General features: G+C 28.6%; 5 protein-coding genes across 5 annotated transcripts; 2 read left to right on the forward strand and 3 right to left on the reverse strand.

Annotated features, from left to right (window-relative positions):
• Window positions 1-1,650: 1,650 nt before the first annotated feature.
• On the reverse strand, window positions 1,651-2,246 carry EIN_352820 (developmentally-regulated GTP-binding protein, putative; the record flags this gene model as incomplete). Its single annotated transcript, XM_004255378.1, has 2 exons — window positions 1,651-2,101; window positions 2,173-2,246. The coding sequence occupies 2 exons, from the start codon at window positions 2,244-2,246 to the stop codon at window positions 1,651-1,653; spliced, it is 525 nt and encodes a 174-aa protein (XP_004255426.1).
• Window positions 2,247-4,124: 1,878 nt separating this feature from the next.
• Window positions 4,125-8,276, forward strand: EIN_352830 (protein serine/threonine kinase, putative; the record flags this gene model as incomplete). The annotated part of the gene is made up of 1 exon (XM_004255379.1): window positions 4,125-8,276. The coding sequence occupies one exon, from the start codon at window positions 4,125-4,127 to the stop codon at window positions 8,274-8,276; it is 4,152 nt and encodes a 1,383-aa protein (XP_004255427.1).
• A 723-nt stretch (window positions 8,277-8,999) lies between these two features.
• On the reverse strand, window positions 9,000-9,311 carry EIN_352840 (thioredoxin, putative; the record flags this gene model as incomplete). Its single annotated transcript, XM_004255380.1, has 1 exon — window positions 9,000-9,311. One exon carries the CDS (start codon window positions 9,309-9,311, stop codon window positions 9,000-9,002), a length of 312 nt encoding a protein of 103 aa, XP_004255428.1.
• Window positions 9,312-11,162: 1,851 nt separating this feature from the next.
• Window positions 11,163-12,014, forward strand: EIN_352850 (hypothetical protein; the record flags this gene model as incomplete). Its single annotated transcript, XM_004255381.1, has 1 exon — window positions 11,163-12,014. One exon carries the CDS (start codon window positions 11,163-11,165, stop codon window positions 12,012-12,014), a length of 852 nt encoding a protein of 283 aa, XP_004255429.1.
• Window positions 12,015-14,130: 2,116 nt separating this feature from the next.
• Window positions 14,131-15,138, reverse strand: EIN_352860 (lysozyme, putative; the record flags this gene model as incomplete). The annotated part of the gene is made up of 2 exons (XM_004255382.1): window positions 14,131-14,404; window positions 14,777-15,138. 2 exons carry the CDS (start codon window positions 15,136-15,138, stop codon window positions 14,131-14,133), a joined length of 636 nt encoding a protein of 211 aa, XP_004255430.1.
• Between the last annotated feature and the right edge of the window lie 124 nt (window positions 15,139-15,262).

Here is a 15,262-nt window from a genome sequence, read left to right on the forward strand (position 1 = left end):
TGTGTTGTATATGAAAGTGTGTTGTAGACTCTCTTTAAACACGCTGTGGGTGATACACAGAAGGTCGCATCATCTCTCTGATGCAAACTCTCGTTGTGCAAAGTCGTTTTGTATTCCGTCTTGCGGAAAGCGTTTCTCTCAAGCTCGTTGTCACAACGGACTTTTTCTGTTTGTAAAAGAAGATTGAGAGTGTTGTCTCTAAATGTTACAATTTCAACACCATCTTGTTCACACTGGGTTTTCATCATTTCTAGCAAATTGGTCAAATCCAGAAGCTTTGATAAGCAATTTGTTATTTCTTTTAACAAGTTAATGCACTTTGTTTCATTAATTTTTTCGATGTCAAGACTCGCAGTAATTTCTTCAATGGATTTGCCAATGTTTGTATTTTCAATAATATTTGGTAAAACTAGTTTGGGCGATGAAACGTGAGTTTCCATTGTTGCTTTTAGTTTTACTATACTATGGTCAATGTCTGAATTGTAATTTCTGAAATAATTATATACTTTGTTTTCTTCCATTTGAATAAATTACAAGTTGTTTTTTTTGATAATAATTATTCAAATTTATATTCATCTTTATACTTTAAACGAAAAACCTTTTTCTTAATTTAATTATGGTAATTTCTAATAAACAATAAAGTTGTTTTTTTCAAAGAGTTGTTCATTTTTTATATTTTTTATATATATTTTTATTAAATATTTTCAAATAAAAAATATATATATTACATTTATTAATTTATAATAATTATTATTTGACTTTTTAATTTTAAATAAAATATAATAATTCTGTTACATTATGTTTTCTACTTTCGTGTTTATGAATTCATTTGAGTACAATTTGAGAACATTCAAATATAATATCATTCATTTGCTAATGTTTCACATTTAAATTCTCAAACTTTCTGCTTTAACAACATATACATTTTAAACATCACTTTTATTTTTGAAGTCACAACAGTGATTTTTTTCAACCACAACCAAATGTCTGTTTATTAATTTGGACGGTCTTATTTTAACGATCATTATCTTTGAAAATGTAATTACTAATTTAAATATTTGTGGTTCATTTTTTGTTTGTTCTTATCTCCTCATAAAATTTCTTTTCCATTATTTTTTGTTTGAGACATTTGATTTACCAAAGCTTTATGTTTTCTTCGACTTAATAAAAGCTTTAGTCATTTATAATACATTATTAACCAATTAAAGTAAACACAACAAGAGAATCTTTCAGAGATTTATGTCCATTTGTTTCAATTGAAAAATTAGTTATTCAGTAAATTAAAATGCTGAAAACTAGTATCTACAAAAAAGAAAGTATGTTTTTATTTTTCATCATTCTTTTAATAATATTTTATAACAAAGATAAATATAGATAATTCTTTTAATAATAAACATTACTATACAATTAACTACATTTACTTATTTATATCTTCAAACCTATTTATATCAACATAATTATCAGAAAAATATCACTTCCCTCCTTCAATATTTTGCAGGACATACTTGTCGTCCAGTTTATGTTCCTTTTTAACTCTCTGTGGTGATCTAGTGACACTAGTTCCCCACACCAACGCCTATATCATTTGTCCTACAAGTTGTTTATAAATTTTAAAGCAAATATTCTCTACTGTTGCCTTCTTTGCTGGGATTACAATAACGTCTTTAAAGTTCGGAAATTCTCCTGGAATTTTTTATACACTCTAATCAGATTTAGTTGTTTCCAATTTTGTTTTCTGAGTGCTACTATACCCTCTTCTGTCATTGCATAGATACACGCAAAATACGGTTCTGTTTTTAGTCTGTCTACGTCTTCTTTATTCATTTGGTCGATCTTATTCACCACATAAATGCATGGAATGTACTTACAACTCTGGTCAATAGCACCAATCAGGTCTTGGACTGACACGTCGCAGTCACAATAAACGTCCGCGTTCAATATTTTGTACTCTTTTAATGTCAATCTGACATTCTCTTGTATCAAACATGTCTGTGGAATTGATGGTGTAAATGACACCAAACCCGTCTTCTTCTTCACTATTTTGATCTTAGGTGGCCGTTTGTTCAATCTAATCCCAAAGCCCTCGAACTCATATCTTTTCCTTTAAGTCAGGTGACTTCGTCCCACAATTAAAAGCATTGTACAATCACATTTACCCGCTATGGAGATGACTTGTCGTTATCACCCTTTCCCATCTTTGGATCCTTCAATACCAGGAAGATCAAGTAACTGGACTTTCGAACCATTGTAATTTAAAACACCTGGAATACACTTTAATGTTGTAAATCCATATGCAGCGGCCTAAGACTCTTTGGATTAATTTATAGTTTAAATATAATTTAATATAGTAGGTTTAAATGGTATAATAATATAATACGTTTTAGTATAGAGTGTTTTTTTATAGTATAGTAAAATATAGTAAAATTAATAAAACTCGAAAAATAAATATAAATTACATTATTCGTGTAATCACAAGTGTAATTTGTTATTTTGAACATATCTGACCAATTTTCTATCGCCCACCAAAATCAAAAAGCTATTTGTGACTTACAATGTTTACAAATAAGGCATGTACATTGTCAATACAAGAAGAGGCAATTTTTGAACCAAGTCAACATCTTTATTGGGTTTCCAAACATTTTAAATCTCAAACTCTTTGTTAGAGCAAAGAAAATCACAAAAAATGATCAAAGGCACAGACTTTGTAGAGAAGAAGGAAATTACACCAGACAACATTATCTGAGACGATAAACACACCAGAAATTTTTACACAAGAACAACAGACTTTACAATGCAAACCATAAAAACCAAGTCAATAGAGACACAAATTTGACGTGGCAACAGGTCGATAATATTGTAGAGTATGACATAACGGAGGTGATAGTTAAATTTTATTTATAACAAACTCAATGTAATTCATTTGTATATAAAAATGTTTAAATCATATATTATATAAACAACTTGATATACATGATAACTTATTTTGTTTTATATTTTTTTAATATTTGATGTCCATTTACCAACTATTAAAACGAAATTAATTCTATTGGTTTCTCATATTAAGAATTACAAATAGAGTTTGTTGTAAAACGTTGTTTTTTTTATCAATTTATACACAAATAATTGTTTTAAAACCCGGTAATTAGGTAAAAAATGAAAAATTTTGGAAAAAACTAAAACAACAATTTTTTATTATTCAAACATGACCCCGATATTTTCCAATATTTATTTACCAAAAAGCCAAGGATAACGTTTACGACTAACTCTATTAAAATCAATTTACTTAAGTATTATTTACAGTTTTTTTAAAAATACTTTAAATTCGATTAACAAGATAGCGAAAGAATCTCTGACCAAAAACAGCAAAATTATTTTAAAATTTTTTTGATCTTTAAATGTATCTTTTTTACCAATTTAAAAAATTTGTATTCTTCCGTAATTGATTTTGAAATGCCTTTTGAAAAAAAATATAATTACAGTTGGTGTGTAAACTTTTAATCAAAAATATTAATAACCAAACTTACAGGGGTTTTAAGTTTGGTTAATATAATAAAATGTATAGTACTGTTTATCCTGAAGGCTGAATATGCCTTGTGGAGACTTTTTCTGTCCAAGGTGGTAATTTGAATCATACTTTTTATTATAATGTTATTGATTATAACTATTAAATCGATAGGAAGCAGTTAAAATAATGGAAGTGGTTTTTTCCTCCCTGTAATTTTTTTACGATTTGAGCTTTTATTAAACAAAAAACTTGATTGTGTCAACCAAAAAATTATCGATTAAAGCAAAAGTAAATTCAAATAACCAACGTTTTTTAATTAATATTTTCAAAACATTTAATAATTAAATTCATCAATTTCGTTGGAAGATGTTGTCTATAGTTTTTTTGGTTTTATTTAATTGTAAAATGTCGGGATTCTGCTTGAGATAAAACAAAACTCGTTTAAGTTTTTTTTTCAAAATATTTTAACTTGATTCCTGTTTTTTAAACCTTAAAATGTGTATTATTTCATTTATAAAACAACATTGGTGATTAAGATAACGTTTTATAATAAACCAGGTTAGTTTTTGAAATTACATTTTTTATAATCAAAATATCAAATAAGTTCAACCAGATTTTAATGTTTTGGGTTCTTTTTGTAACACATGCAGTGGGCATTCGGTGGTGTTCAAGAAAATCCGAAGTCTACTGCGTTCAAGATGATATGATGTGTAATATCTCTGACAACGAAATTATTACTCAAACGACTGGCGAATTAGTCTTTAATTACAAAACTGTAACAAACATTAAATGTGCATTGACCAATGTGGTCACTTTTAAAGAATTTGGAATAAAGAATACAATCTATTTTAATAATAAACAGGACACTTTTTATAAAAACGAGACACTCAAAGGAGCAGCCACAACAACACAATTTTGTGATGATCATACACAAAATCATTGTTTAAAATGTGTGGACGGAACTCCATCATGTGGGATGTGTATACCAAATTATTGTTTATATAATACTGATAATGTCATATCTTGTGTATCTTGTAGTAGTACTCACACTTGTAACGATGGGCAATACATCACATCGACCTTTGAAGTTTCTTGCCAAACACCTACTTGTGCTACTTGTAATAATAATAATAATCAATGTTCACAATGTGCGGACGGGTTTTATAACTACCAAAATTCGGTGAATTGCGGGTTGAGTTGTTATTTGTGTGATTCGACTTGTGTTGGTGGATGTAACAATTCAACTGGTGTTTGCGTTGAGTGCAATAAAAATTACGTTAGACAAACGAGTGGGCCGGGGTGTGTTGAATGTGTCCAATTTGATGCCAATTGCCAATATTGTTCGTATGATTTTACTCGACAATGCAAGGTATGTAAATCAAATTATTATTTAACTTCAGGAGGCACGTGCGACTTATGTTCAAAGATTTATTGTATCAACGAATTTTGTTCTAATGACAAAAAGCACTGTACTCAATGTATGAATGGATACTACCCTGACAGTGAAGGTGAATGTAATAAATGTGACACGCTACCAAATTGTTCCGAATGTGACCAAACAAAAGCTGAATGCACAAAATGTAAGAGTGGATTTGGATTCTTTAATGGGAGTTGTGTTCAATGTAATTTAAACAAGGGCGCTATATTTGTAAATGAAACTTCCGAATGTAAAATGTGTTACTCGTCCTTTGATAACTGCAAATTATGTCAAAAACCATACACGAATGTGGAGTGTGTAGAGTGCTATCCTCCGTATTTTTGGGATTCGATTGGTAAGACTTGTAAGTTATGTATTGATGGGAATTACTATGATAAAACTACTAAAAACTGTGTATCAAATAACAACATTTGTACAATACAAAATAAAGAAGACGAATGTCTGACATGTAACAATAACTATTTTCTAAGAAACGGGAGTTGCATTCCTTTTGATAACTGTGAAGGCGATAACATACAAACAAGTAGTTCATGTGAATGTCAAGATACACTTGCGATCAACTCCAATTGTTATGTTTCTTCTAATGAGTCAATTTGTAAGTACGTCTTATTAAATGGATATGAAGACTTAAAGATGTGTCTTTCTTGTGATGACAATTTTACATTGATACAAAACAAAGTCTGTGGCAAATCTTATTATAAGTATAATTATATTAGAAATAATGCGAATTATACATGTGAAAAAGGGATGTATCTTTCAAATGACAATAGATGTATGAACTGTGTTGATTCAAGTGTCTGCATTTTATTTAATAATAAACTTAAAATTCTTGAGTGTTCAAAGGACTTGGTACGTTCAAGTGATTCACAACAAGCTGAGAGTTGTAAATCAGATGAAAAATGTACTACTTATGGTATCAATGAATGTCTTAATTGTTCTTCTAAAACCACTGACATAGTCAAAGGCATATGTGTCACAAATCCAACAGCCAATTGTATCATTTCACTGAATTCTAAATGTATTTTGTGTGACAAAGAGACACTTCTTTCAGACGGAAATTGTATTTCCAAAACCAATTTTAATTGTCACAGAAGTGCTATAGGTAAATGCATCCAATGTGTCGATAATTACTACAGAAGTACTATAAGTGATATATATTGTGAAAATACGTCTAAAATACCCAATTGCATCTATCAAATAATTTATTCCAACAACACAATGATATGTAAAGAGTGTTTACCAAATTATATGGTTTCGGATTCTAAATGTGTTCTAATGACTTCGACCAAATTAATTCAATCATCTTTTAAATATTCTGACTTGATTAAATGCAAGAAAATGAGTACCAAAGGGTGTTTAGAGTGTGAAGACACGTATTATTTGACTTTACAGAATACATGTGAAAAGTGCGATTCTTCATGTGTGAATTGTTCCAACACAACTTTGTGTATTTCATGTCCCTCTGGATTCTATTTGACGAGTGAACATACATGTAAAGAAGTTGGTTCATTACATAAGACGTGTGATATGTTAATGCCAAATGCTGTTGGCTGTGCGATCTGTAAAGTTGGGTATTACTACGTTTCAAAAGACTGTAGACAATGTGAAACATCATGCTATTCCTGTTTAGATAACAAACAGTGTGTGTCGTGTGCAGACAATTACTTCAGAATAGCAAATGAAACAAAGTTGTGTCTTCCATTCGACGAATTGACTCAATTTTGTCTTAAAAAGACCAAAAATGGGTGCGTCAGTTGTCAAATGGGGTATTTCCTCTCAAATGGTCGATGCTCAAAGTGTTTAGAAACCTGTATTAAGTGCACTTCAATGACTTATTGTTCCGAGTGCTCCAACAATTATGTAAATATTGACTATAAGTGTCACCACTCTTCTACAATTCAATATTGCACAGCTGCAACAAATGATCGATGTACTAAATGTAAAGGGTGGCATGCACCTGATGACAGTGGGTCTTTTTGTAAGACTGCAATGCGCTATGATATTATATTTGGGACGATTGTAGGTGTTGTAATATTAATAATTCTTGTTCTAGTAATAGTAGTAGTGTTGTGTTACCAAATTAATCTTCACAACAAAGAAAAGAAAAAGATGCTGAATGTCTGTGTTTATAATATGAAGAAATCAAATGTCCTTTTGCAAAATCTTGGTGACTTTTTGTTGAGTAATAAACAAGTTATTACATTTGGAGTTCTCAATGAAGACAGTTTGATAGAAGTGAATGAAGAGACACGCGAACTGCTGTGTGTTGGAAATAACACCAATCACACAATAAAAGTCCAATTCAGTGTTATCGACAATTGCGACCAATTTTTGATACGAACTGAGCCAACTTTAGTTACTCTTAAAAAGGGATTTGCATGTGAATTTGAGATCTTTATTAAACCAGTTTGCACATGTAATATCCATTCAAATATTGTAGCCATCGCACTCGACTTGGAAACAGGAAAACAAATTGATGAAAAAATAGAAGTAAGTGCTGTGACAAAAATGACGACGCGACTGGACTACACCGAGTTGATAGAAACCAAGAAACTTGGGGAAGGTTCATTTGGGGTTGTCTACTTGGGGGAGTTCAGAGGTGACAAAGTTGCAATCAAAAAGATGAAACAATCTTCTGATGATAAATCAAGTAAAAAAGAATTTGAAGATGAAGTTTCTATGTTAGACAAATTTAGAAGTGAAAATATTGTCCACTTCTATGGTGCCGTGTTTATACCAAACAAAGTGTGTCTGGTCACCGAATTTGCTCAATTTGGAAGTCTACAAGATTTGATAAAAAATAAAACTTCAAGTGAAATTGACATGAAATTACGACTCAAATTCATGTTAGATGTTGCTATGGGCATTATGTATTTACATGAGAATGGAATCTTACACAGAGATATTAAGCCAGACAACGCTTTAGTATTTTCATTGAATGCATCAGAAAAAGTGAATGCAAAATTGACTGATTTTGGATCGTCAAGAAATATTAATATGATGATGACAAACATGACATTCACTAAAGGTGTTGGAACACCAACTTACATGGCTCCTGAAGTTTTAAAACAAGAAAAGTACAAAAGACCAGCTGACGTCTATTCATTTGCAATGACTATGTATGAATGCTTTGCTTGGAGAATTGCGTATAGTGATGTTGAATTCAAATTTCCATGGAAAATAGCCGAGTTTGTTTCATTGGGAAAGCGTCTCGAAAAGCCTGATTATGTTGATGTAAAAATGTACAATATCATTGTGTTGTGTTGGTCACAACATCCACTTGAAAGACTAAAAATAGAAGAAGTTGTTTCAATGCTTCGTGAACTATTTTAATTGATTAATAAACTTGATTTGGTTTTTGGTAATATATTTTTATTTTATCATGTTTTAATCAAAATAATAATTTAAATGGAGAAGCTTAGTGCTATGAAATTCTATCTATCAAGTGCATATTATGTCAGAGTGAATTTATTTATAACAATGCGATGTGTAAAAGTTATTTTTCATCAATACAAAACTGGGCTAGTGCACTATTTTAAACATTAAAAGCTTGGTGTGCTTTGTATTAAAAAGATCTTTTTCTTGAAAAGATGTGTATGTGGTTGAAAATGATATGTTGAAAAGGTTATATGTGAATATGCTTATTAGCAATGGTAAAAGCACTCAACAGTGAACCAAACAATTAAATGTGTATAACCTTCAAGAAAATGAGTTTTATAAACTAAAAATGGTATTTTGAACACAAAAATAATATTAAACAAAATAAATCAATTAAAACACAACACAAGCCAAAAGAGTAAAATCATCAAAAATTAAAATAATATCCAATCAAAAACAGGTCGATTAAAAAAGCAAAAGAGTTATTTTTAGTGTTAATGAAATATCAAGTGAAGTTTTAAATAGGCATAACCAAAAATTTGTTTAATTTACCCAACTGTAAAAACAGTTGTAATGATTAAAATGTATATTATTATTTTAATTTTAGATTGAATAATAAAAACATTAATTATTTTAATTAATAAATGTTAATAAAAAAAATCCAGTGCAATTGATGAATTATTGAGACATGCCAATAATCTCTTTAAGTGCATCTGGGCTTCCTGGCGCCTTCTTAGCGACTTTCTGGTCTTGGAAGAAGACAAAAGCCGGAAGTGAAGTGACTTGGTATTCAGCAGCATACTCAGTTGCTGTAGTTGCGTCAACCTTAAAGAACTTGAGATTTTTGTGTTCTTCTGAAAGTTTTTCCAACATTGGAGCACTCGCTTTGCATTGTGCGCATTCAGGCGAATAAAAGACTACAAGAACATTCTTGTTGTTTGCAATAGTCTCTTTGACTAAGGCGACGTCTGTTGTGTATGTCACTGGCATGTTGATTGATTGTTATTTTTGTTTTTCAAATCGGATTATATTGACTGGGAATTGTTCTAGTCACACTTTTGCTTTGTTTTTACATTCTGGTTTTTTGGAAACAATTCAATTTGTTATTGTAATAGTATATTTTATTATTTGTTATAAATTAAATATAAATAAGTTCTATTAATAAAACAATTTGAAACAAAATTGTATAACACTAATTTCCACTGATATTCTACACATTGTTATTATTATAGTTTTTATATTATTATTGATATAAAGTGGTGAAGAAATAATACAACATTGATATTACATTTCTCAATTGGAGTTTCAATAACTTATTTATAAAGAGTTGATAAATATGTAGCAGTTAAAAATGTGTTGTTATATGAAATTGTATCACCAAATATCTGCGACAACAAAATATATGAATATTTTTTTTTTACAATTAAATAATTTAATGTTATTATAACAAAATTTCTTATTTTGTTATTGAATTGTTTTTAATAAAAATATGAATAATTAAAGAAATAATAAACTCATATTAAAACAACAATAATGACTACATAAAGCGTCACAGTAACTTTTCAAGCATTTCTTGTAATGGTCATAAATTAAATTGTGAACGTTTCTTATTGTTTTGAAACATTAGAAATATTTAATAATATTATATATATATATTTTATAATTTTTAGTTGAATTTACTGGAAATATTTTAAAACTAAAAATATAATTAAAATAAATTAAATTTATAGATATTTATAAATAACTAAAAAATTAATATATTTATACTATAATATAATTCGATTAATAAAACATTTTTTATTTTTTTGAATGTAATTCAAACTATAATAAAAATGTCATTATTAACAAATTTGGTGGTTTTGTTTTTATATAAATTTTAAAATAAGTCGTATCATTATTGGTTCAAGTCTTTATATAATTAATTATATCAAATCTTGATAATATTTAAAAATACCAGAAAAACAACAACCAGTGTAATAAACTAGAATTTCTATGTTTTTCTTTTTTCTTATTCAAAAACTCGAAACATAATTTTTTAGTATTAACTGAAATTACTTTAACTTACTTTAATAATAATAAAACAATTTAAATCATACTCTTTATTAATACAGTAAAACCTCCCAAGAGCGGGAGGGCGTGGGAATTTTGTTCTCTCAAGAGCGGGCATTTTTAGCCAATCAAACCTCAATTACCGCTCGATAGAGAACTCTATTTTTAGTTTTAGTCTAAAAAATGCCCGCTCTTCAGAGGTACCGCTCTTGGGAGGTTTTACTGTAATTTGAAACGAGTAACTTTGGTCTGATAAACATGATTTTACAATATTGGAAAATTTTCAAGAAAATAATTATAACATAAAAATTAATTTTTAAATAATAAAAATATAATTGATTTTTAATTAGAATGTGACACAGGTGCGTTCTCTCTCCTGTCTTTAACAGGAGCCGATTGTTTTAATTATAACAAATTTTTTATTTTATATATTTTTCCTTAACAAATCAGGTTTTTTTGAATAAATTTTTTTTAAAATTACTGAGCTTTATATCGGTACCCAATTTTTTTAAACAATATATCGGTGCAAAATTGCAACGAACAAACCAATTTTTAATCCGATAAAACTACACTATCAAAAAACTTACAAATTTTCATTAATTTAATGTGTTTAAAATAGAAAAAACACATCAGAATGCATTTTTTTGGAATTTAACGAAAACAGTGAACAATACTGAAAATACAAAACACTGAAGAATGACATTATACAAGCTTCTCTTCTTAATAAACCTTTGTATATTTATTATAATGTCATCATTTGTTTTGCTTACAATGCAAACGACAAAGACAACAATGTTGTTTACTTTATCCACAAACACGGAATTTCAAGACCATGATTTATTAATAGAATTTTCAACAATTCCGCATCCAAAATTCGATAAAAAGGATGGCACGCCAATTTTCAATAAAACGCAACTTGAAGAGTATAACAGATACTCCGTTTTAGCTCTATCTATACAACAAAAAACAAATGAAAAACACGATGAAAACATCGACAACAAACCAAACAATGCCAAAGAGAAGAAAATTGATTCAATTAATGACCCAACAGATCCTTTCAAATTTAAGACCGAAGGTCTTGTTGACCAAAAAGAAGAATCCCGCGAGCGCAAAAATGCGCTTCAAAAATGTGTTTTATGCAACAAATTTACATCAAATCAGACTGAAATTGATTTACAAAAGATGACCGACTTGCCTGAGATCTGCAACAACCGGATCGATGTTGTGTGGACTTGGGTGAATGGGACGGACCCTCTTTGGCTCTCACATTTAAAGCAATACGTCACAAAATTCGACGCAAATCGGTATCGAAATACAGACACTTTAGTCTACTCAATACGAAGTGTATATAAGTACTTGCCGTATGTTAAAAATTACTTTATAGTGACCGACGACCAAGTTCCCTCTTTTTTAGACGCTCCATATAACATGACGAGTTTTATAGTAATGAAGAATAACATCACTTTAGAAATCGTCCCCCACTCACAAATTATAGAGAAGAAGTACTTGCCTGTATTTAATAGTGAAGCTATTGAAACTAATTTACATAAAATTAAAAACCTCGGGGAGTGCTTCATTTATCTCAACGACGACGTCTTCTTTAATAAACCAACACCACCAGACTACTTGTCAAAGACGGAATGATCCAAGTCCAAGTCGAAGGACCATCTCCAGACGTGGTGTCTGCTAAAAAGTCGTTATTTCATAACTGCGTGGCTCACTCAAATAAAATTGTGAATAAATACTTTGGAAAGCCGGAAAACACTAAACACCGGTTCATGTCACATACAGCTCATTTCTTTAAGAAAAGTATTTCATATGAAGTAGAAAAGGCTTTTTGGGACGATTTTGAAAATACAAGAAGTAAGAAAACTAGGGCTTGGGAGACAACAAATTGGTCGTATATATATGGAGTGTTCGAAGTTATTAAAGGATATGGTTTGGACGTCAGAGAATATAATTTGGCAAAGTTCTGGATGTTCAATGACAAACACATCAAAAATGTCGTCGCAAAAATACAGAACGAAGAAATTAATCCATACGTATTCTGCGTGAATGACGACATGACGAAGAGAACATTCGAAAAGGAAATGAGATATATGCACAGATGGCTGGTCACTAAATTCCCTGATAAAACAGTGTTTGAAAAGTAAAGAAGAACTAAAAATTGAAAGTTGTGTTTTATTTGTTTGAATTTTCATTTTTTAATTTTAAATTGGTTTGTATTGGTTTAATAATATCCAGAATTAAATAAATACAACAAATTGATATAAAAATAATAAATACAAGCACTTTAAACCCGATAATAATTATCGGGTCAACAACATCATTTTAGCCCAAATATTAATTCATAACTTTGTTATTTGTATCAATAAAAATGCTTTTTCGTCGCATTCCTCTTTTTAATTTTTTTTCATTTTATTAAAAAAAGAATCAACTTTTATTATTTTTAAATTATAATTATAATAACAGTTTTCACTTTAAATACCAGGTGATAAAATATGTTTTCAATAGTACATAATAAGATAGAGACACTCATCACAATGAATAAAAATTATATGTATTTAAAAAGTTGTTTACATGACACATGAATTAAATATTTAACACTTTTTTGTTGTTCTGGTGTTTACTTACACAACTTTATTACTGGTCAATATTAAAAATTAACTATTATTTGATATAAAGTTGTTATTATCTTGATGTACATGTTACAATCTATTGCCGATACTTGTTGTTAATCCATTTTTAAATATCTTTTTTTTATAAAATGTTTGTAACTTACATTACATATACACATCAACTTATTTTAAACATTCATTCTAATTTACATAATGTGTGTTTTTTGTACAAAATCATTTATCATATATTGTTTGGCTTGTTAAACCAAACACAATCCGTTTGTATTATAGACTCGGTATCTTAGTCTGCACGCAAAAATAACATTCAACAACTTCTTTATATCTTTGGTGTTGTCTTTCTAAAAATTTTTGTGTTTGTTCTACAATTGTTTTTGTTTATTATCGATTTGATAGACCTATCTAACACTTTTTATTAATTATTTATCAAGACCTCTATCATTTTCAATTGTTAATGTTTTTTATGTTTTTATCACACCTTATCGAAATATGATATATATGTTAAACGTATAACATATTAAAGTATTAAAAGTTTTCATTATAATACCATTACTTCTAATACCTTTTTATTTCTTATTAGTATTTTAAATCTCATTTAAATAAAAAATACGTTTTTCTAATTTTTAACTATTTTTATTATTTAACTTCTTTTTTAAATTTCAAAAACTTGTTTGTCTGTCTGTTTATACAATTACTATTTAAAACAATAATTAGTTCATCAAACAAAAGATAATTCATTTATAATTTTATCTTTTCTTAAGGAACTAAACTTGAATAAAACGATAGTTAGTAAAAATTAACTATCGTTCGTATTGAAAAATCATCACAATTTATTATTAAGATTAGTAAAAACAATTATATTTATAGTATATTGCTTATTAATAAAATACTATTAAGAAGCGCAAGAATAACGTACAACTGAAATAAATAAATAAATATATGCGTTAGACAAACATATATATGTAGATGTAGATGTAGAAGATATAAAAATAAATAATGGACAGACTTTAAATTAAATAATATACTATAATATACTATAATATACTATAACATTGTTTTAATTGTTTATATTATAATATTAACAATTGTTAATTATTTCAATAAAGTGGAAATGAAAAATGGTCTTAAGCCTTGTAATTGTAGTCCACATTGGCGGAACAAGTTGCTACATCTCCCAAATACTGTTTCATAGTAGGAGCAGACCATCCTCCATACGATGACCAATCGGAGAAACTTGCTTTGTTATCGTAATGGGCATACCACAAAGGAATATCACTCGCATATTTAAAAGTGTATGACCCAAGAATAGAAGTCCACCCATTCTTTGAAGCATAAATGCCGTATTTAATTCCAATAGCTCGAGCTTCGTTGATCATAGCGTCAAAGAAGTTTCTATTGCTTGTTGTGTTATACTAATATTATAGTAAAATCACTATTACAATGAAAATAACTATTTTATAATTATTTATAATAATTTAATAATATTATTATGTTTGAATAGTATAAAAGTTAAATATATATAGTATACCTATAATATAGTTTGAATATTATAAATTTAATATAACAATTTTATTTATATAAATTACTTTTTGGAATTATTAAAATTAACTATAAGTGTTGAATTAAATTTACTATAATTATTAGTTTTGAAACTATATACTTAATAAATATATTTTTAAATTACTAATCTATTAAAAGTCGAAATAATAATAATTATTAATTATAAAATATTTATTATTAATTAATAATATTTTTATTATAATAAATAACAAACTTGTAGTACTGCTTGTCCACGTTCCTTCGATGTCAAACCACACTCTTTCAACTTTCAGGCTGTTGGACTCAACTTTGGACCAGAAAGTTTTCACTTGACCAGCAGCATCACCACAGGAAACACAAGGGAAAAAGTAGACATCAGAAGTCTTGGCAGTAAATCCGGCAGAAGCTGCATTTTTGAGTGTTTGAACACAGTTGGTATCAAAGGTTCCTGATGATCTCCAAGCACGAACTATAACTATCGAAGTAAACCCATTGGTTCTTAAGCAACTGAATGATGAAGTTGATGTTGATTGAGAGACATCAATTCCCTTTGATGCGTTTGAAACGGCTACAAAAAGGAGAAAGGCTAACATGTGATTTTAAGAGTTATTAATCGGCTTTTTATGTAAATCGAAGTGGATAGAAAAATTCAAAATTGAAGACATTTGAAGAATCAACTATTGAAAACATGTTTTTTAATTTGTAATATTATTGTAT

The sequence above is a fragment of the Entamoeba invadens genome (genome assembly GCF_000330505.1).
Source record: "Entamoeba invadens IP1 unplaced genomic scaffold scaff_1105074726205, whole genome shotgun sequence".
Classification (NCBI taxonomy): domain Eukaryota; phylum Evosea; order Mastigamoebida; family Endamoebidae; genus Entamoeba; species Entamoeba invadens.